This window comes from Lepus europaeus, chromosome 21 (assembly GCF_033115175.1).
Source record: "Lepus europaeus isolate LE1 chromosome 21, mLepTim1.pri, whole genome shotgun sequence".
In the NCBI taxonomy this organism is placed as follows: Eukaryota; Metazoa; Chordata; class Mammalia; order Lagomorpha; family Leporidae; genus Lepus; species Lepus europaeus.
Window position 1 is genome coordinate 43,393 of NC_084847.1, and position 19,889 is coordinate 63,281.

The 19,889-nt window shown below is 56.3% G+C and overlaps 2 protein-coding genes across 2 annotated transcripts; one reads left to right on the forward strand and one right to left on the reverse strand.

Moving 5' to 3' along the window:
• Positions 1-9,358: 9,358 nt before the first annotated feature.
• Positions 9,359-16,722, reverse strand: LOC133750705 (DNA-directed RNA polymerase III subunit RPC10). Its single transcript, XM_062180354.1, has 3 exons — positions 16,577-16,722; positions 15,141-15,228; positions 9,359-10,441 (listed from the first exon to the last, which is right to left on the reverse strand). The coding sequence occupies exons 1-3, from the start codon at positions 16,685-16,687 to the stop codon at positions 10,314-10,316; spliced, it is 327 nt and encodes a 108-aa protein (XP_062036338.1). The 5' UTR covers positions 16,688-16,722; the 3' UTR covers positions 9,359-10,313.
• Positions 16,723-16,951: 229 nt separating this feature from the next.
• On the forward strand, positions 16,952-19,841 carry SNRNP25 (small nuclear ribonucleoprotein U11/U12 subunit 25). The gene is made up of 5 exons (XM_062180906.1): positions 16,952-17,161; positions 17,887-17,977; positions 18,098-18,203; positions 18,615-18,689; positions 18,986-19,841. Exons 1-5 carry the CDS (start codon positions 17,120-17,122, stop codon positions 19,041-19,043), a joined length of 372 nt encoding a protein of 123 aa, XP_062036890.1. The 5' UTR covers positions 16,952-17,119; the 3' UTR covers positions 19,044-19,841.
• Positions 19,842-19,889: the final 48 nt, after the last annotated feature.

Below are 19,889 nucleotides of genomic sequence, written 5' to 3' on the forward strand. Positions count from 1 at the left end.
CTGCTAGCCACGGTACCCACAGGATGGACTCCCACTCAGACCTCCGATCAGGAAGACCTCATCCTCGCCAGCCCAGAGCCTGCGGCCTGGCCCAGGCAGCCACTGCATGACGGACTGTGCTGAGCGGTCCCCTCTCTTGCAGCAGCTATGGGAAAGGTGGGGATGGGGAAGCAGCCTCAAGACAGACAGCCCACACGCACACGCAGACAGCACCAGGACCCAGCAAGCTCAGGCACAGCAGGTCCTTCCCAGCCCAGAGCTGACTCGGGCCCCAGCAGAGGAGGGACGCCCACATCTGTGCAGAATGGGGCGTCCACCGCAACAGGCTCAACCCGAGGGCGAGATGGTCAGCGGACAAGGACTAGGGTGGCTCCTCGCTCGACAAGCCCTGACTAGACAGGGGCTGGGCTGGCAGAAGGGCAGGGCCCACATGGAATACCTGGGCCAGGACACAGCCGAGGAGCGCGTCAGACAGCCGGGTGCCACCACGCAGCCACGTGTCCCTGTTGTGCCTTGGTACAGAGCACTGCCACCACACCGGGCAACTGGCAGAAGTGGAGTCGTGACCCTCCTGCCACTGAGGAAACTGAGACCCGGAGAAACAAGAGACCTGCCTGATACCTGGCTCCTGGCCACTTCCACAGGGGCCTTCGAGCTTCCCGAGAACAAGGCCTGGGAGCCACCCCCAGCGTCTGTGCCTGCAGAAGACATCCCAGGTCTTTATCAACGGGGCAAAGCCACAGGCAGAGCCCAAGCTGCCCCTCCTCCAGGGCTCCTCGGGCAGGAGACCAAGCGTTACCAACACAGAGTCGCCGCTGCCCCCAACCACAGACACTGGGCCAGGTCACTGGGGCAGGTGCGACACCCTTCCCACCCAGCTCCCAAGTTCTGGCAGATGCATTGGGAACCGCAGTTCAGACAATACCAGGGCACAAGACAGCTGTGGGAGCAGCAGGGCGAGCCAAGGTCTGCCACTTCGAGAAAAAGTTACTTCCTGACACCTCCCGTCCCCAGTTACACACACGCACATCTGCTGTGAGCCGGCAGAGCCTCTGGCCAGCAGGTCTGTGGACGTGCACTCTGGCCCAGGGCCATCCTTGTCTCCCACCTCCGCCATGGAAGGTCTTGAGGTCGAGCCCAGATGGCCGCTATGGTCTCACGCTGCTTGCCCTGAAGCAGGACCTCTGCACGGGCACACAGGCTCTGCCCGACCATGGGGAGAGCGTCCAGCTAGCCCCTCCCCACTCACCCGAGGCCAGAGCAGGCGACTGCTGTGGAAGCACCCTCGGGAACACAGGCGAGAGCTGGGCGTGGGCCGGCACGGCAGAGGTGCCGGGTGGACAAGGGCGCAGACCCAGGCAAAGCAGAAAGGGATGACGATGGAGGCCAGAGGAAGCCAGAGACAGGAGGAGCAGCCTGGGCTCCCCAGCGAGGGCCCCTGCTGCTGGCTCCACACCTGCCTGTCTGTCTCACGCCTCTCCTTTCAGAAACTCCTGCCCCAGCTCACTGCCCAGTGTCCTCCACAGAGCGTCAAGGGGGCAGGCGGTGGCTGCCGGCCAGGGCTACAGGAAGGGTGCTGACACACATCTCTGGTGGACACACAGGGGGAGCGATGCCGCCTGCACGTGCGCTCCCCTCCAGCAGCCCACGGCAGTCGAAGCGCCTTGCCACGCCTTGTCCCTACAGAACGCTCCTCTGGCCAAGTACAGATCCCTCCTGGGCTGCGTCCCCTGCACCCACCCCTAAGCCTCCCCCTGAGGCCACCCTTGCCTCTGGATGGTGTCAGTGCTTTCTTCACTTGGGAGGGGGCCCTGCAACGTTCCTTGAAGATGCCCTGGCAGGACACTCACTGTTGGCCTCCTGTGGCTAAGCTGTGGCCAGAGCACGGGCCCAGCACAGCATGAGTCACAGGAAGACTGAACAGGACCAGGGAGGAGAGGAGCCCGGCAGGGCCCAGAAACTCCTCCAAAGAGCAGACCCCAAGAACCCCAGGCGGTGCTCCCGCTCAGCAAACCCTTGCCTCCCTTTCCTCAGCCTGGCTGAGCTGATTCTCCACCTTGGAATCCCACCCAAAGCTCCAAGTGGGGGGAACCGCCATTCTCCCAGCTCCCCTTCTGCCCTGGAGCCCCCCGGAGGCCTGGGGGCTTGCAGGGGCTTTGCCACCCACCAGGGCCTGGGGTCAGCTCCGCATCACTCCTCGCTGTCATGGCCGAATCCATCTCGAGAAGACCCACTTGCCAGTGTCCCCACAAAGGCAACACGACACCGAGCAAGCAGTTTCCTCCAGGATCTGGGATTCTGCCTGACAAACCCAGTCCTATTCCTTCCAACCAGTCAGAGCACGGCCACTCTGACCACAGCGGCACCCTCAACCCCGCAGGTCTAGAGGTAGCAGTAGCATCCCTAGGGTCAGCACTGAACATTCTGCCATCCCTGAGAGGCGCCCAGGGTCAGGACAGCAGACACTAAACGAGGGGAGAAGCGGGTGTAGTTCCCTCTCCGCCCCTGAGGTCCACGCTGACACGAGAGGCTGGGGAGCCCCAGTACAGACTCACCTTCCCCATGCATGTGCCCAGGCCCCCGGGGGCATGCCCCACCTGGAGGCAGCCATCCCTGCACAGCCAAGGCCCTCAGCTTGATCCAGGAGATAACTCAGCAGGCGGTGACCCGAGCCTTGCAGGGCAGGCTGACACGGGCCGCCCACACAAGAAACCACAGGCGCCTCGCACAGCTGCGATGCTGAGCAGTGACTGTCACCACTGATTGCAGCCAGGGTAATCGTGCAGTGAAATGACCTGCATCCCCTGTGACACTGCAGGTTGCCAAGCATGGATGTCAGTGGCTCATCCACGGACTGGCAAGCAGCGTTCTTCCCAAGAAACCACACTGGGATGCTGGGGCTCAGGAGCCAGGACCTGGTCAGGGGCAGCGCAGGGACCTGCTCCTCTCCATGCTTTTCCAAGACCAGAGGTGCAGATTCTCCTGCAGCTGACTTAAACATAAAAGTAATGCACTCGATCAAAGAAAAACAACACAGGAGGAAAAGTTTTAAATAGGAATCATCTTTTATTTTGGTCCACAGGTAGTCCCCGTGAGCAATGAGGCACTAGTCCCTCCAGGCAAATGTTTTTAAATTAAATAATTGAATTGAAAGGCAAAGTGACAGAGAGCAGAGAGAGTGTGCTCTTCCATCCACTGGTTCACTCCCCAAATGGCTACAACAGCCAGGACCAGGCCAGGCAGGCCAAAGCCAGGAGCAAAGACCTCCATTTGAGGGGCCAGCATCGCAACACAGTGGCTTAAGTCGCCGCCTGCAATACTTATGTCAGCATCCCAACTGGGCACAGGTTCGAGTCCCAGCTGCTTCACTTCTGTTCTAGAATCCTGATCCCTGCTAACGTGCCTGGGAAAGCAGCAGAAGATGGTCCAAGTCCTTGGGCTCCTGCACTCGCGTGGGAGACTTGACTGTTCCTGGCTCCTGGCTTCCACAAGGCCCAGCCCAGCTGTTGCAGCCATCTGGGGAGTGAACCAGCAGATGGAAGCTCCCTCTTTCTCCCTCTCTCTCTCTGTCTCTCCCTCCCTCTGTGTATCTCTGCCTATCAAATAAATACATAAGTCCATTTGGGTTTTCCACATGGGTGGCGGGGACTCAAGTACTAGAGCCATCATCCAAATCCCAGGCACATTAGTAGGGAGCAGGATCCGATAGGCACTCCAATAGGGAATGCAGGTGACACTGGACCACAGGCCGTGGTCTAAACCCATGCAGACAAACACAAATTGTTAATGGAACCACACTGTGCTGTCAGCATTGCAGCCTCCTGCACCTCTGCCTGTCGGTAACATCTTTCCAGGTCAGCACCCAGGAACGTGGCTCCTGCCAGAATGGCAGTAGACAAACGGCTTCATAAGCCCTGAAATGGACCTTGGGTCGCTGCTGCCCACTGTTTAGTGAACACTTCCGGGCATGGATCTCTGAACAACAGAGTTTCTGCAGAAAAAAGTTATGGAGTGGAATTGTGGGGCCTTGGGGTTAACATGTGAAAATATTGACAGGTACTGCCAGGTGGCCCTACAAAAACGTTACAGCTGCTACTCTCACAAGCAGCGTGAGAATGGCTGTAACCCTCACCAACAGTAAACACTATCAATCGTTTTAATCTTTGCCAATCCGGTAGGCAAAGATGTTTCTGTGCTGTTTTAATCTGCACTTCCTTGATTATTAGTCAAGATAAGCATCTTTTCATGTATTTACTGGCTGGAACCAAATAAGGTCATATCTCTGTATGCGTGTGCTCGCTCACGTGTGCGAACGTGAGTATGAGTATGTATGAGCACATATGTGTGCCAGTGTGAGGGACCAAGCACTGCCCCTGGGGTAAAGTATGGACACTCAAGGCTGCAGCTCCCGGACTCTGATAATGCCCAGACCATTAAGAAGCAGAATCAAAGGCTCAAGCCCACTGTCCAAACGGCGAACAGGGATGCCTCACATTTTTGTTTTCCTAATTCTTAGGTGTCGGGGCAGGGTTGGCGCAGCAGTTAGGACACCACCTGAGATGACCACACCCCAGACTGGAGTGCCTGGGCCGAATCCTGCTTCCATTTCTGACTTCACCCTCCTGTGGAAGGCAACAGGTGGACAGCTCAAGCATTTGGGTCTCTGTCAGCGCCTACACTGAATCCGTCTCCTGGTTCCAGCCTGGCCCGGCGCAGGCTGTCGCAGAACCTTTAAGAGTAAACCAGCCAGCAGAGATCTCTATCTCTCTGTCAAACAGACAAAATAAGTAAATAAACAAAAAAATTTCCATCAGGGCCGGTGCTGTGGCGCAGTGAGATGAGCTGCTGCCCGCGATGGCAACACCCACACTGGAGCACTGGTTCAAGGTCCAGCTGCTCTGCTGCCGCTCCAGCTCCCTGCTGATGGAGCTCCAGGCTCCTGGATTCGGCCTGGACAAGCCCCAGCCATTGTGGCCATTTGGGGAGTGAGCCAGCAGATGGAAGGTATCTCTCTCTCTCTCTCAAATGAAAATCTTTAAACTTTTTTCATCAGCTCGGCCTCACCTAAACTATCATAAGCACACACATCTACACCCCATGGCGTCAGCCCTTCTCCATATCCTCACGAGAACCTCCTTCTGTCAGGGTCCTGGCCACCTTGATGAAGCTGGACTAAGACCAGCAAACCACATCACCCACACCATGACTCCAGAAGTGGACACCATAGGGCCAGACAAGGATCAAGGTCATACTCAAAAGGGAAAAGAGCCCTAAATTCTGCATCTAAACCCTACTCAAATCTCTGGAGGCTCTCTGAGCTACACATGTACGGCACGGCCAAGGCTAAACAAAGCTGAAGAGGTCAGCAGCTGCCCGACTCAGCGAGCTTGCACCCTGCCCAGAAACAAAGCTGAATGCAGTCTCAACGACGTTCATCCCTCACAGTCACCAGAGAAAACACAAAACTGCCAGACAGGAGCAAATGTTGTGGTGCACCAGGTTAAGCCACCGCCCGTGACACTGGCATCCCACGTGAGCACTGGTTCAAGTCCCAGCTGCTCTGCTTCTGATCCAACTCCCTGCTAAGGTGCCTGGGAAAGCGGTGGAAAATGGCCCAAGCTCCTGGGCCATCTCCACACACTGGGAAGACCCGGATGGAGTTCCAGGCTCCTGGCTTTGACCTGGAGCAGCTTTGGCTGTTGAGGCCATTTGGGGATGGAAGATTCTCTTTCTCTCTCTCTCCCTCTCTCTGTAACTCTGCTTTTAAAATAAATAAATAAACCCTTTTAAAAATGTGACATCCATAGACAGGTGAGGAAACCTCAAACATAGAACAGAAAACCAGCACCGTGGCAGACAGACCCAGTGATCACACACTGGCAGTGAACGTGCTATGGGATTCTGCATGGCTCCAGCTGCAGCCACAGCCCTGCAAGATGCGGCAGGGGTCAGCAGACCACACGGGCCAAACCCAGCACGGGCTCTGAAACCTGTGACCCAAGAATGGCTCAGACATTTTTAAATGGGTGAAAATATTCTTATGAACTTCCTGACACATGAAACTAATAAGAAATTCAGATTTTAGTGCCACAAAGTATATAGACTTCCTAAAAGAACTTTTATTATGGGCATACACAACAAAATTTAGCACTTTAACATTTCATTGATGGTGGTTTCTGTAATACAGATTTAGTTTGGTTTTTGCTTTTTAGGATTTTCTTTATTTATTTGAAAGGCAGAGTTAGAGAAGCAGAGAGATACCCCATCTGCCGGTTCCCTCCCAAATGGCCATAACAGCCAGGACTGGACCAGGATGCAAGGAGCCCAATACTTGGGCCATCCTCCACTGCTTTCCCAGATGCATTAGCAGGGAGCTGGATCAGCAGTGGGGCAGCCAGGACTCAAACTGGTGCCCATATGGGTTGTCGACACTGAAGCAGCGGCTTAACCTGCTACACCACAGTGCTGGCCCTTTAACATTTTTTTTAAGGCTTATTTGAAAGGCAGAATGACAGACAGCTTCCGTCCATTAGTTCACTTGCTAAATGGCCACAACAGCTGTGGGCCAGGATGCATGCAGGAGCCAGGAACTCCATCCTGATCTCCCACATGGGTGACAGGAACTGAAGCACTTGAGCCGTCATCCACTACCTCCCAGGTACATTAGCAGGGAACTAGATTGGAGGCAGAGCAGCCAGGACTGCAGCCCAAGCACCACCAGGCCCACCCCCCGCATCTTAACCAGACACATCACTGATGTTAGGTGCATTCCTATTGCTGTACAACCATCACCATCGTGCACCTCCACAACACTTTTCAGCTTGCAAAACTGAAACTCTACTCATTTAAGAACAGTTCCCAGGGGTCAACATCAGTTCAAATCCCCACTGCCCCGCTTCTGATCCAGTTCCCTGCTAACACACCTGGAAAGCAGCAGCAGACGGCCCAAGTCCAAGTCCTTGGGCCCCTGCACCCACGTGGGAGACTGGGAAGAAGTTGCTGCTTGGGTCCCTGCACCTGTGTGGGAGACGGGGAAGAAGTTGCTGGCTCTTGGCTTCATTCTGGCCCAGCTCCAACTGTGGCAGCCATTTGGGGAGTGAACCAGCTGATTGAAAAGACTTCTGTCACTCTCTCAAATTAAATAAATACATCTATTAAAAAAAAAAAAAGGTTCCCCACTCCCCCACTGCAGCCAGCACTCTGCACTCTACTTCCCATCTGAGTGTCACTCCTGTGGGCCCCGCCAGAGAACCGTGAGCGCTCCCCCTGCAGGACTGAGTGTGCATTGCTGCCACCCTGCCCTCTTCTGCCAGCCATGGCCATGGCATCTTCTGTCCTTTCATTTTCTCTTTTTATAAGGAAAGTATACATTCTCCGTTACTGTAGGAATCTTAATATTTGAAAGTCAGAGAGAAAGTTACAGAGGAGAGGCAGAAAGGTCTTCCATCCTCTGGTTCACTCCCAATTGGTCACAACGGCCGGAGCTGCACCGATCCGAAGCCAGGAGCCAGGTGCTTCTTCCAGGTCTCCCATGTGGGTGCAGGGCCCAAGGACTTGGGCCATCCTCCACTGCTTTCCCAGGCCACAGCAGAGAGCTGGACTGGAAGAGGGGCAACCGGGACTAGAACTGGCGCCCATCTGGGATGCCAACACCGAGGCAGCGGCTTCACTCACGCCACAACGCCGGCCCCTCCTTTCATTTTCATCTTATTTGTGTCTTTAGATTTAAAATGACAGTATGTAGTTAGGTCACCGTTTTTTGTTGTGAATTGATAGATTATAATTGCATGATGAAAAAAGTTCATGGAAAATTTACATTAGCTTTTTTTTTTTTTAATTTTTTTTTTTTTTTTTTTTTTTTTTTTTTTTTATTTTTGACAGGCAGAGTGGACAGTGAGAGACAGAGACAGAGAGAAAGGTCTTCCTTTGCCGTTGGTTCACCCTCTAATGGCCGCCGCGGTAGCGCGCTGCAGCCGGCGCACCGCGCTGTTCCGATGGCAGGAGCCAGGTGCTTATCCTGGTCTCCCATGGGGTGCAGAGCCCAAACACTTGGGCCATCCTCCACTGCACTCCCTGGCCACAGCAGAGAGCTGGCCTGGAAGAGGGGCAACCGGGACAGGATCGGTGCCCCGACCGGGACTAGAACCCGGTGTGCCGGCGCCGCAAGGCGGAGGATTAGCCTGTTGAGCCACGGCGCCGGCCTACATTAGCTTTTAATACCGCATTATATGTTTACTAGGAATGCACCTGTTTCAATTGATGCCTTACTGCTAAGTTGCTGGGTTTAGGGTGCAGCCTTGACCTAAGGACGGGTCCAAGAGATGGCTCTGGTGGAGGTCCTTGGGAGTGTGCCCCCAGGGGAGAGTCTTGCAAGAGGTTTCATTACTTCAGCTCAAGTGTGGCCGAGGTGCCCTCCCTCCTTACGGGCTCACTCTGAACACGCCTCCACGCCCACCACGACCTGCCTCCATTAGAGGCTGGACTCTGGGGCCACCACCCCTCTCATCTCCCAACTGTGAGCTGAAATGAAGCTCTCACAGACACTCCTCTCGGGGATTTTAGATGAAAGGAATGAAAGGCAGATTAGTACCTTCCATTTTTCGGCAAACTTTGAAGCCCCTTCACACATTTTTGCAGTACAATGTGATGTTTGGTACAGTACCACATCCTGAGCTAATGGACGTCAGGCTGCTAAGATCTATGGCAAGAACAAAGCCCCAGCTGCACCGCCTCCAATCCAGCTCCCTGCTAATGTGGCTGGGAAAGCAGTGGAAGATGGTCCAAGTGCCTGGGTCCCTGCACCTATGTAAGAGACCCAGAAGACGCTCCTGGCTCCTGATCGGCCTAGCTCTGGCTGTTGCGACCATTTGGGGAGCGAACCAGCAGATGGAAGACCTCTCTCCGTAACTCTGACTTTCAAATAAATAAAATCAGTTACAGAAAGAGAAGGAGAGACAGACACACTGAGATCTTCCATTCCCTGTTTCTCTCCAAACAGATATAATGGCCAGGGCTGGGCCAGGCCAAAGCCACAAGTCAGGGGCTTTATCTAGGTCTCCCACATAGGTACAGGGCCCACGTACTTGGGCCATCCTCTGCTGTTTTCCAGGAGCTGGATTAGAAGTGGGGCAGCCAGGACTTAGACTAGTGCCCATATGTGATACCAGAGTTGCAGGTGGCAGCTTAACTCACCGTGCCACATGTCAGGATGGAGTACCTGGCTCCTGGCCTCAGCCTGGCTCAGATTTGGGAAGTGAACCAGCAGATGAAGATCTCTCTCCTCCACACCAACCCTTGTCTGTCACTCTTTCAAATAAATAATATTAATAAAAAAAAAAAAAGATTAACACAAGAAGTATAAAGTGTACACAGAACCTGATACATTTATTGCAACCCTAGGAAGCAAATTGAGGAAGGCTCAAACAGGAAAACAATGAGTAAGAACAGGAAGGATAAAGAAGTGGAAGGCCAGGCTGTCTCATTTCGTGCTGTTTAATCCCAGGTAGAGCAGTCAGTTTGAGGTCACTGAACTTGAAGGTTTGCTATGAAGGTATGTAAAACACTGAGAAGGCATTATTAGACTTTTCCTTTTTGTACAAGATGCCAAATAAATTTTGGTTAAATAAGCTTGCAATTAGCAGTTACATAGGCAGGGACATGTCATGGGTTGAGCTGTGCAGACAGTGTCAGTACTGAAGGGCTCTGGAAGAGGAGCAGAGTGAACCTGAAGCAGAGCGCACAGCGAGGGTCTCGTCCCGAGCAGAGAGCACACAGCGAGGGTCTCGTCCCGAGCAGAGAGAACACAGCGAGGGTCCCTCCTGGAGCAGAGCACACAGCCAGGGTCTCCTCCCCCAGCGGAGCGCACAGCCAGGGTCTCCTCCCCCAGCAGAGCACACAGCCAGGGCCTCCTCCCCCAGCGGAGCGCACAGCCAGGGTCTCCTCCCCCAGCGGAGCGCACAGCGAGGGTCTCCTCCCCCAGCGGAGCGCACAGCCAGGGTCTCGTCCCAAGCAGAGAGAACACAGCGAGGGTCCCTCCTGGAGCAGAGCACACAGCCAGGGTCTCCTCCCCCAGCGGAGCGCACAGCCAGGGTCTCCTCCCCCAGCGGAGTGCACAGCCAGGGTCTCTTCCTCGCCCACAAGGACTCTCTGGCCCCTGATGACTTCATCCACAGAAGGGCGACGTTCCTGACACCCTGGCCCTGCCCTCAGGAGGGCTTGCTCTCTGCCACACCAGCGAAGACCCTAGGACACACAGCTCACAGTCCTTGCCAGGAGTCCACCCTGGGGACCGGCACAGCTGGGCCAGCGCAGCCCTAGTCCCTCCAGCGGTGCCCGCACTGGGGGCTGCAGCACTTGTAGAAGGTGGTCATGGGCTCGTCTGCAGAGCGCGTCTGAAGCTGCATGAAGTAAGCACGAGGATGTTCGCACTTGGGACATGGCTCTGCAAAGGAGAAAAACCAACCAGGGAACCACATTACATAAAATGACACTGGTGGGGCCAGCGTGGTGGCACAGTGGGGGGGCCACTGCCTGCGACACTGGCATCCCATGTGGGCACTGGTTCGAGTGCCGGCTGCTCCACTCCGGATCCAGCTCCCTGCTAATGCAGGGCAAGGGCAGCAGAGGACGGCCCAAGTACCCGGGCACTGCCACCTGTGTGGGAGACCCGGATGAGTTCCAGGCGCCTGGCCGCAGCCTGGCCAGCCTTGGCCATCAGACATCTGGGGAACTAACCAGCGGTTGGAGGGTCTCCTTCTCTCCTACCCTGTCATCTTGCCTTTCAAATAAATAAATCTTACCTTTAAAAAAGAGTTATTTGTTTATTTGAAAGAGTTAGAGAGAAAAGGAGAGACAGATGTCCCACCTGCTGGTTCATCCCCAGATGGCTACAGCAGACAAGGCAGGGCCAGGCCAAAGCCAGGAGCTTCATCTGGGTCTCCCAAGTGGGAGCAGGGGCCCAAGGACCTGTGCCATCATCCACAGCTTTTCTCAGGTCATTTGCAGGGAGCTGGATGGGAAGTGAAGCAACTGAACTTGAACCGGCGCCCATATGGGAAGCTGGTGCTGCAGGGGCAGCTTTACCAGCTGGGCCACAGCGCTGACCCCAAACAAATAAATCTTTATAAAAACGATGCTGTTGATGGACACTTTGTAAGATCACGTAAGTACACTACCAACAGAGGCTCCATTCCCACCAAGCTCGAACACTGAAAGGTGAACCTGTGGCCTGTAAAACACTCCTCCCCTCCTGGGACCCACTGCTTCTCTCCCATCTGGCTGAAGACTGATTAGAGAAATTACTTGGAAGGGGGCTGTCTCCATGTTTTGTGCTGCTGTAATAAATTACTGGAGACTAAGTAATGGGCAGAGGCACAAACAGTTTTGAAGTAAGTACTGGAAAAAGCCTGTATAAGAGAATTTCAAAGAGTTCATAGAAAATGAAACTAAACAGCTTCCAGTCCATGTATAGTTTCTAAAAGATTTATGTATCTATTTGAAAGGCAGAGTGACCTCTGATGAAGGAAGAGAAAGAAGCCAAGTCTGATTAATATCAGACGCCCTGCGCTATCAGTGGACCCTGTCTCCCTTCTCGTACAATCCACATGAATATTTTTACCAACTATTGTGTAAATGCCAGTTTTTTAGTAGCTCTAGAAACATTTTTAAGATGGAGGAAAGCCCACCTCATCCCATTTTTTAAGTGTAAATGATTTTTTTAAGAGGTGAAATCATTTGCTGGTTATTTATTTTTTGGTACAACCAGAAAATAGTAGCATTATAAGATAGATAGATAGATAGATAAAATAGTTCATTAAGGGAGGCTTTGGCTGTCTTGGCTGTCAGCTTAACACTCCATAGGTGGGGGTGGTTTTTATAGCCTACAATACAACGCATACGAAATGGCAAAGGTGTATTTCATCTGTCTTGACAGAAAACCACCTGCTGTTGCTGTCAGACCCACGTGTGCACTGTAACCACTTTCCCTAACGGCTGTGTTCATGTTTCGAGTGTGTCACACACAGGATGCTACACTGTGAAGGGGTGGGATTTCTGTCACATCAACATTTGGAGATGCTGGTGCTTGACGGGAACAGTTGCCTCCAAATTTGAAGCTGGGAATTGTCTGGAGTAACTTTTTAAAAAAGAATGAAAATTCAGGGCTTTTTAGATTTTTGCTTTGTATGTTAAGAACTGTGTTAAAAATAATATGTCTGTGCTGATTCTCAACACCAGTGAAATCTCAGTTCACAAAGTGAAGGCCGAGATCTTCCTTCCAGATGGCAACAGCAGGAGCCGGTCAGGTCCCAGCTGGGAACCCAGAGCTCCACAGATACGTCCTGCACGGGCGGCAGGGCCCAAGGACGTTGCCAGACACATCAGCCCATTGCTGGTTCTGACGCCCCAACAGAGGATGCCAGTGGCAGGCGGCGACTTAACCCGCCACACCACAATGCCAGCTCTCAGTATTCTCAGTAAAATTTAACAATCATTGTACATGAACTTCCTGACAAGCCTGCTGAGTTTTCATGAACAGCACATTAAGGGTGATTCTGGCAGGGCTCAGAGTTGCAGAGGGGCCGGTGCTGTGGCACAGCGGATAAAGCCTCTGCCTGTGGCGCCGGCATGCCATATGGGTGCCAGTTTGAGTCCCAGCTGATCCACTTCCGATCCAGCTCTCTGCTATGGCCTGGGAAAGCAGTGGAAGATGGCCCAAGTCCTTGGACCTCTGCACCCACATGGGAGACTCAGAAGAAGCTCCTGGCTCCTGGCTTCGGACTGGCTCAGCTCCAGCTGTTGTGGCCATCTGGGGAGTGAACCAGCAGATGAAAGACTTCTCTCTCTGCCTCTCTGTAACTCTGTGTCTCAATAAATATCAATAAATAAATATCTTTAACAAAAAAAAAAAAAAAAAAACAGTTGCAGAGAGAGAGACTCTCCATAGGGTCTTCAACAAGGTCCAGGAAGCACCTACCATAAAACACCAGGAAGGGCATTCTGATTTTTTCCATCTAAGTAAATTTATTTTTATCTTTTAATTCCATTTCTCCACAAACATTTTATAGTTTAAATTTTATTTGGTTTAATATTTTTTCCCATTTTTATTTGAAAGGCAGAGAAACATGGACAGAGATCTTCCATCCATTTAATTCACCCCCCAAATGCCTGCAACGCCCAGGAACCCAGGTCTCCAACTACCCAAGCCTCTACCTACTGCCTCCCCGCATATGCATTAGCAGACGCTGAAACGGAGGCAGGGCCAGGACTCGAAGCCAGGCACGCGGACCTCCACTGCCCCATCACTGACAGGGCTGTACATAGGATGTTGGTGGAAACCCGGACACTAAAGGCTGCTATCCAAGTCTCAGAAAGGAGAAACATCTGGAAAGGCCATCCTTGCTACAAAGTAGCAAATTCTTGGCTGACTTCCATCCATGTCCCAGAAACAGACTCTGGATTTACCTAGAATTATCTGGCAGAATCGTTAGGCAGCCAGTTGATCAGGAAGCTGCATGACTTCTTTTAAATCCTCTAGTAATGGGGCAGGTGCTGTGGTGTTGCTGGCATCCCATAAGAGCACCTGCTCCACCTCCAATCCAGCTCTCTGCTGTGGCCTGGACAAGCAGCAGAAGATGGCCCCGTCCCCGGGCCCCTGCACCCACGTGGGAGACTCGGCTGAAGCTCCTGACCCCTGGCTTCAGCCTGGCCCAGCCCTGGCGGCTGTGCCTCCTGAGGAGTGAACCAGTGGATGGAAGAGCACGCGCTCTCTGCCACTCTGCCTCCCAAATAAAACTTCAGTAAAAAGCTAAAGAAGGGGCCAGCTGTTAGGTTCAGGTTTTCGGGCCCAAAGAAAGTGAAGAGTCAAGAGATCAAGGCAGAAAAGACTCACTTCGGCTCGCTCGCCTGCTGTCGGGGCAGGCTAAAACCTTACCAACTTTTACAAATGCCTCTCCCAGGACACACCTAACTGACAGAACTGTGTATTGGAAGTCATCAGCTTTGATGACCCACTGCCAGTGGGCTTTCTGCACGTTCAAGCCCCTCACCACAGAGGATGTGGCATTCTGCGCGTCCACACGACTCTCCCCAGTGAGCAGTTTACATACATGTTCTGCCTTCACATGAGAGTACTTGACATTGACGGGAAAATGGAATTAAAAGCATGAGTTTAGGATCAGCACGGTGGTGCGGCAGGTGAAGCCGCTGCTTCCAACACTGGTATCCTCTATCGGAGCACAGGTTAAAATCCTGGCTGTTGGGGCCGGTGCTGTGGCGCAGTGGGTTAACACCCTGGCCTGAAGCGCTGGCATCCCATATGGGCGCCAGTTTGAGTCCCGACTGCTTCTCTTCTGATCCAGCTCTCTGCTATGGCCTGGGAAAGCAGTGGAAGATGGCCTGAGTCCTTGGGCCCCTGCACCCGCGCAGGAGACCCGGAAGAAGCTTCTGGCTTCAGATCGGCATAGCTCCGGCCGTTGCGGCCAGATGGAAGACCTCTCCTTTCTCTGTGTAACTCTGACTTTCAAATAAATAAATAAATCCTTAAAAAAATTAATAAATAGATCTTAAGGATAAAAAAAAGAGAGAAAGAGAGATTCAACCAGGAACAGGCACTGTGGTGTAGCTCGGGACACGTGCACCCTGTATCACAGTGCCAGTCTGAGCCCAGCTACTGTACTTCTGAGCCAGTTCCCTGCTAATATACCCGGGAAGGAGTCTACGATGGCTCAAGTACTTGGGCTCCTGCCACCCATGTGGGAGACCCAGATGGAGCTCCTGGCTCTAGGTCAGCCTGGCCCAGCTCCAGCTATTGTGGCCATCTCCAGAATGAACCAAAAGCAGAAGAGCGCTCTCTTTCTCTCCTTCGAACTCTGCCTTTCAAATAAATAAATCTTAAAAGACAGACTCAACCAAGGTCCCCAACAAGAGGTTGCCTTGAGAATATAACCCCTGCCTATGACTCCAAGACTTAAACCAAAACTCTTAGTGTAACAAATATAAAATAACAAATGCAAGTAATAAATTATTAAAGGAAATATCTTCCATTCTGAGATGCTTACATCATCCAAGTCATCAGACTGAGACAGGGGCACAGTTAGCAACCTCAGGCCACGCCCAGCTGGAGTCAGAAAAGGTCCCCTCACCTGCAGTGGAGTCGACATTCTCCCAGGCGGCCGCTCCCCCAAGCACGTCGTCTACTTCTTTCAGCTTCGGATACTTCCGGTTTGTGACCTAACAGAGACAAGTCCTCAGCCTGCAAGCAAGGGAACAGGACCACCAGGGCAGAGGAGGGAGGGAGCCCAGCGGGCGCACAGCTCCTGCTCGGCACTCTGGGCTTCAGAGGGCCCACGGGCTCAGCTCTGCCCAGAAGGAAGCACCAGGAAGCGCTGGGACAGCTGAGGTCTGCCCTCCCTCCACTCAGACCTGTGAGAAGCCCGGCAACCCCAGACGCCGCCCAGGCAGCGCGCTCTCACAGCATCTCACATCCACTTCTCCGCGGCAGGCAGAGACCCCCGGCTCTTCCCCCGCGGCAGGGAGGCCTGCAGTCCACCAGGGAGGCCACCCCGGAGGCAGACGGAGTTCCTGGGTTCGACCTGCCCCAGCCCCTGAGCGAATGAGCACAAAGATCCTGGGTCTCTTCCTCTCTCCATCACTACATCCTTGAATAAATCCCTCAAAAACAAGGCAGCACCAACGTGCTCCAACTCCCAAATACAAAGCCGTGAGGACGAGGGGAAGTGACAAGTGCTGACCACGTGTGCGCGAGAGTGCGCGGCTCGCGGGCTGGACACCCCCGGGGCTCCGGGTGGGCGCCAGGCCCGTGCGGGCGGCTCGCCGGCTGGGCACTCCGGGGCTCCGGGTGGGTGCCAGGCCCGTGCAGGCGGCTCGCCGGCTGGACACCCCGGGGCTCCGGGTGGGCGCCAGGCCCGTGCGGGCGGCTCGCCGGCTGGGCACCCCAGGGGCTCCGGGTGGGCGCCAGGCCCGTGCGGGCGGCTCGCCGGCTGGACACCCCGGGGCTCCGGGTGGGCGCCAGGCCCGTGCGGGCGGCTCGCCGGCTGGACACCCCGGGGCTCCGGGTGGGTGCCAGGCCCGTGCGGGCGGCTCGCCGGCTGGACACCCCGGGGCTCCGGGTGGGTCCCAGGCCCGTGCGGGCGGCTCGCCGGCTGGGCACTCCGGGGCTCCAGGTGCACGGCAGGCCAGTGCGGGCGGCTCGCCGGCTGGGCACCCCCGGGGCTCCAGTTGCATGCCAGGCGGCCGGACAAACACAGGGAAGGAGCCCTGCCCAGGCCTCTGCCCTGGACCGCGCTCGGCCCACACGGCAGCAGAAGGGACCGAGGGCTGTGGGAGCATCCAGGCCCGCCCGAGGAACGCCGGGCGCCACGCGGGACGCGGAGCGGCACCGAGGGCGGCCAGGGCCGGAGCTGGAGCCGCCGCCCTGCCCGGACCAGGCGACTCCGAAACCAGCCCCAGACGGGAGGCGGCGGCCGGGCCGGGCGACAGGCGCCGGCGTGCGGGCGTCTCGGACAGACGCGCCCACAGGCCAGGGCCGCCGGAGACCGAGCCTGAGGCCGAGGCCCACCTTGCGGGTGATGTTGTGCACGTAGGGGCAGGTGTTGCAGGCGAAGCGGTGGCAGCGCTGCCCCTCCTCCACGATCAGCCCGTTCCCGCAGCCCGGGCAGAACAGCAGCATGGCGGCGCCCTCGCGCGTGCGCCCCCGCGGCCGGAAGCTCCCTGACTCGCGACGCCGGCGCCCCGCCCACCTCGACCTCACGTTGGTCCCGGCGGCCCCCGCCGCGAGCCCACCAATAAACACGCCGACCCTGCGCTCCCAGCCGGCCCTGCGCAAGCCGCCTCGCACTCCCATTGGTCGCGGCACCCGCCCCGCCCCTTGGCCCGCCGGTGGTTGGACGTCCTCACGGAGGTGGGTCCAGTCCGCGTCCGTGCTCCGCCTCCCGGGTGTGGAGTGGCTGGGCCGGCGGACGGTGGCTCCGGGCTGGCGACCCTGGAGGCAGCGGAGCAGGCCGAGGAGGCCGAGGGGCCCGAGGTGCCGGAGGAGGAGGAGGACGAAGAGGAGACGCTGCCTCACTCGGAAGCGGTGGACGTGTTCCAGGAGGGTCTCGCCATGGTGGTGCAGGACCCGCTGCTCTGCGACCTGCCAATCCAGGTGCGCGCGGCAGTGCGGCCACCTGCCCCCCGGAGAGGTGCTGATGGGGGGCTCCGTCCGGGCCCGGGGAAACGGTGCCACACCTGATGCAAAAGGTTGTCGGTAAAGGAAAATTGAAGAATGGGAGCCGCCCACATCGGAGCGCCGGCTGCTCCGCTTCCCATCTGGCTCCCTGCCAGCGCTCCTGGGGGAGCAGCGGCGGGCGGCCCAGTGCCTGGGGCCCGGGTGGAGCTCCCGGCCCCTGGCTTCGGCTTGGCCTAGCCCTGGGTGTTGGGGCCGTTTGCGGATGGAAGATCCGTGTTTCCCTCTCCCTCTCCTTCCTCCTCCCCCCCCCTCTTCGAATAAGTAGATGCAGAGGCGAATTTCCTACAAGAAGAGTTATACTGAAGTCATCACTGCCGTGTTTGCTTGCCTTGTGTATTTTGCACACATGCCTCCCACTTAGTCCAGGGCTCTGGCTTGGATCTGGTGACCAGGGGCTCTTGGGCAAACTGACAGGCCCAGCGTCTCCCCTCAGCAGCCCCTGGGGGCGCACTCTCCCCGTTTCCACAGCCATTCTGGGCATGAAATACAGAAGTCGGGTGGAACCTGAGACTGAGGTGCTAAAGGGAGACCCCTCCCATATAGGCGAGAGCCCCTCTCCCCCGGCCCTCCATAAAGTGTGGTTCTGCTTGGGCTGATAAACAAAGCCAGGGTTCCCACTGCCCCTGCATGGCGTTTTCTAGGTGACTTTGGAAGAGATCAACTCCCAGATTGCACTAGAATATGGCCAGGCGATGACGGTCCGGGTGTCCAAGATGGACGGAGAAGTCATGCGTGAGTGCCACTCTCTGCTTCAGGTGCCGCATGGGCAAGATGGTAGCCGGCCTGGCCGTCGGGAAACCCACAGGCGGAAGCCAGGGCTGTGAATCCCCACCCCACATCTTCTCCCTGCAGCTGTGGTCGTGGTGCAGAACGCCACGGTCCTGGACCTGAAGAAGGCCATCCAGAGATACGTGCAGCTCAAGCAGGAGCGGGAAGGGGGCGTTCAGCACATCAGCTGGTGAGTGGGACAGCAGCCCCTTCACGGGCCCCGCGAGGAGGCCGTGCCCAGTCACAGGGGCCTGCAGGACAGCTCCCCTCTGCTGTTCTTAAACATCTCTCATCACGTCACCCAGCTAAGCTGCTGATACCTTCATTTGGGGACACTTAGGACACTAGTGCGTCCAGAAGTAGCCTCCCCAGTGTCAGCTGGAGCACCGTCCATGGCCCTGTCCCTTCCTCAGACGCTGCTGGCATCACTGTCCTGCTGAGTCGCGTGTCCTCACAGCGACTCAGCACTGCCATCTGTTTCCTTCGCGAGGTGTGCGGGGCCCAGCTGCCCCTCTGCCCCTCTGGCAGGCCCCATGGCACTGTCCCCTCGGGCTGCCGCACTCACCCTGCTCAGGAGTTTACCTGAGGCCCCCCGTTGCAGGTCCTACGTGTGGAGGACATACCACCTGACCTCCGCGGGAGAGAAGCTCACAGAGGACAGGAAGAAGCTCCGCGAGTAAGTCCAGGGGTCACGAGTAAGTCCAGGGGTCACGTGGTCTGCTGCCTCCGCCGGGGCTCAGGAGACGGCAGGCAGAGGAGCAGCGCACGGGCACTGCTGGTTCCCTCCAGCCGTGGCTCAGGGCTGCACAGCTCCAGGACGACGCGTGGAAGTGAACGGCGGCTGGCTGCTCCTCGCGGGTCTGTGGGCGGGCGCACACGCCTCACCTGTGGCTCGCTCTGGGTCTCCCACGCCCCTGCGGTGGGGACTTACAAACCCACCGCAGTCAGACACCATGCCTTTTCTCCTTTCAGTTACGGGATCCGGAATCGGGACGAGGTTTCCTTCATCAAAAAGCTGAGACAGAAGTGAGTCTCCAGGCAAGACAGCCCTGCCACCAGTGGCCAAGCTCCTCTTGGGTCGTGCCCCCTTCACAGAAGGGCTGTTGATGCAGCCTGGCCGTGCCCAGCGCGAGCTGTCGGGACTGAGCAGCGCGGGGCGGGGCTAGTTCTTCCCGGGAGCATGACCTGAGCCTGTTTTTACCTGAGGGTAAGCACCGAGTCACCCAGCAGACCCCCTGGGGCTGTTTGGCCACGGCCCTCTGTACAAAATGAACCTATGTTCTCTGGGGTCTGGTCTTGCCCCTGTACAGAATAAACCTGTGTGCTATGGGTCTGGGCCCGCCCCCTGTGCAGAATGAACCTGTGTGCTCTGGGTCTGGCACCGCCCTCTGTGCAGAATGAACCTGTGTGCTCTGGGTCTGGGCCCGCCCCCTGTGCAGAATGAACCTGTGTGCTCTGGGTCTGGCCCCACCCTCTGTGCAGAATAAACCTGTGTGCTCTGGGTCTGGGCCCGCCCCCTGTACAGAATAAACCTGTGTACTGTGGGTCTGGCCCCGCCCCCTGTGCAGAATGAACCTGTGTGCTCTGGGTCTGGCCCCGCCCCCTGTGCAGAATGAACCTGTGTGCTCTGGGTCTGGCCCCGCCCCCTGTACAGAATAAACCTGTGTACTGTGGGTCTGGCCCCGCCCCCTGTGCAGAATGAACCTGTGTGCTCTGGGTCTGGGCCCGCCCCCTGTGCAGAATGAACCTGTGTGCTCTGGGTCTGGGCCCGCCCCCTGTGCAGAATGAACCTGTGTGCTGTGGGTCTGGGACATGAAAGGGCCACAGCACTGTGCTTGGGCGAGAGTGGGCTCGCCACTCGGGGCAGTGAGGGCAG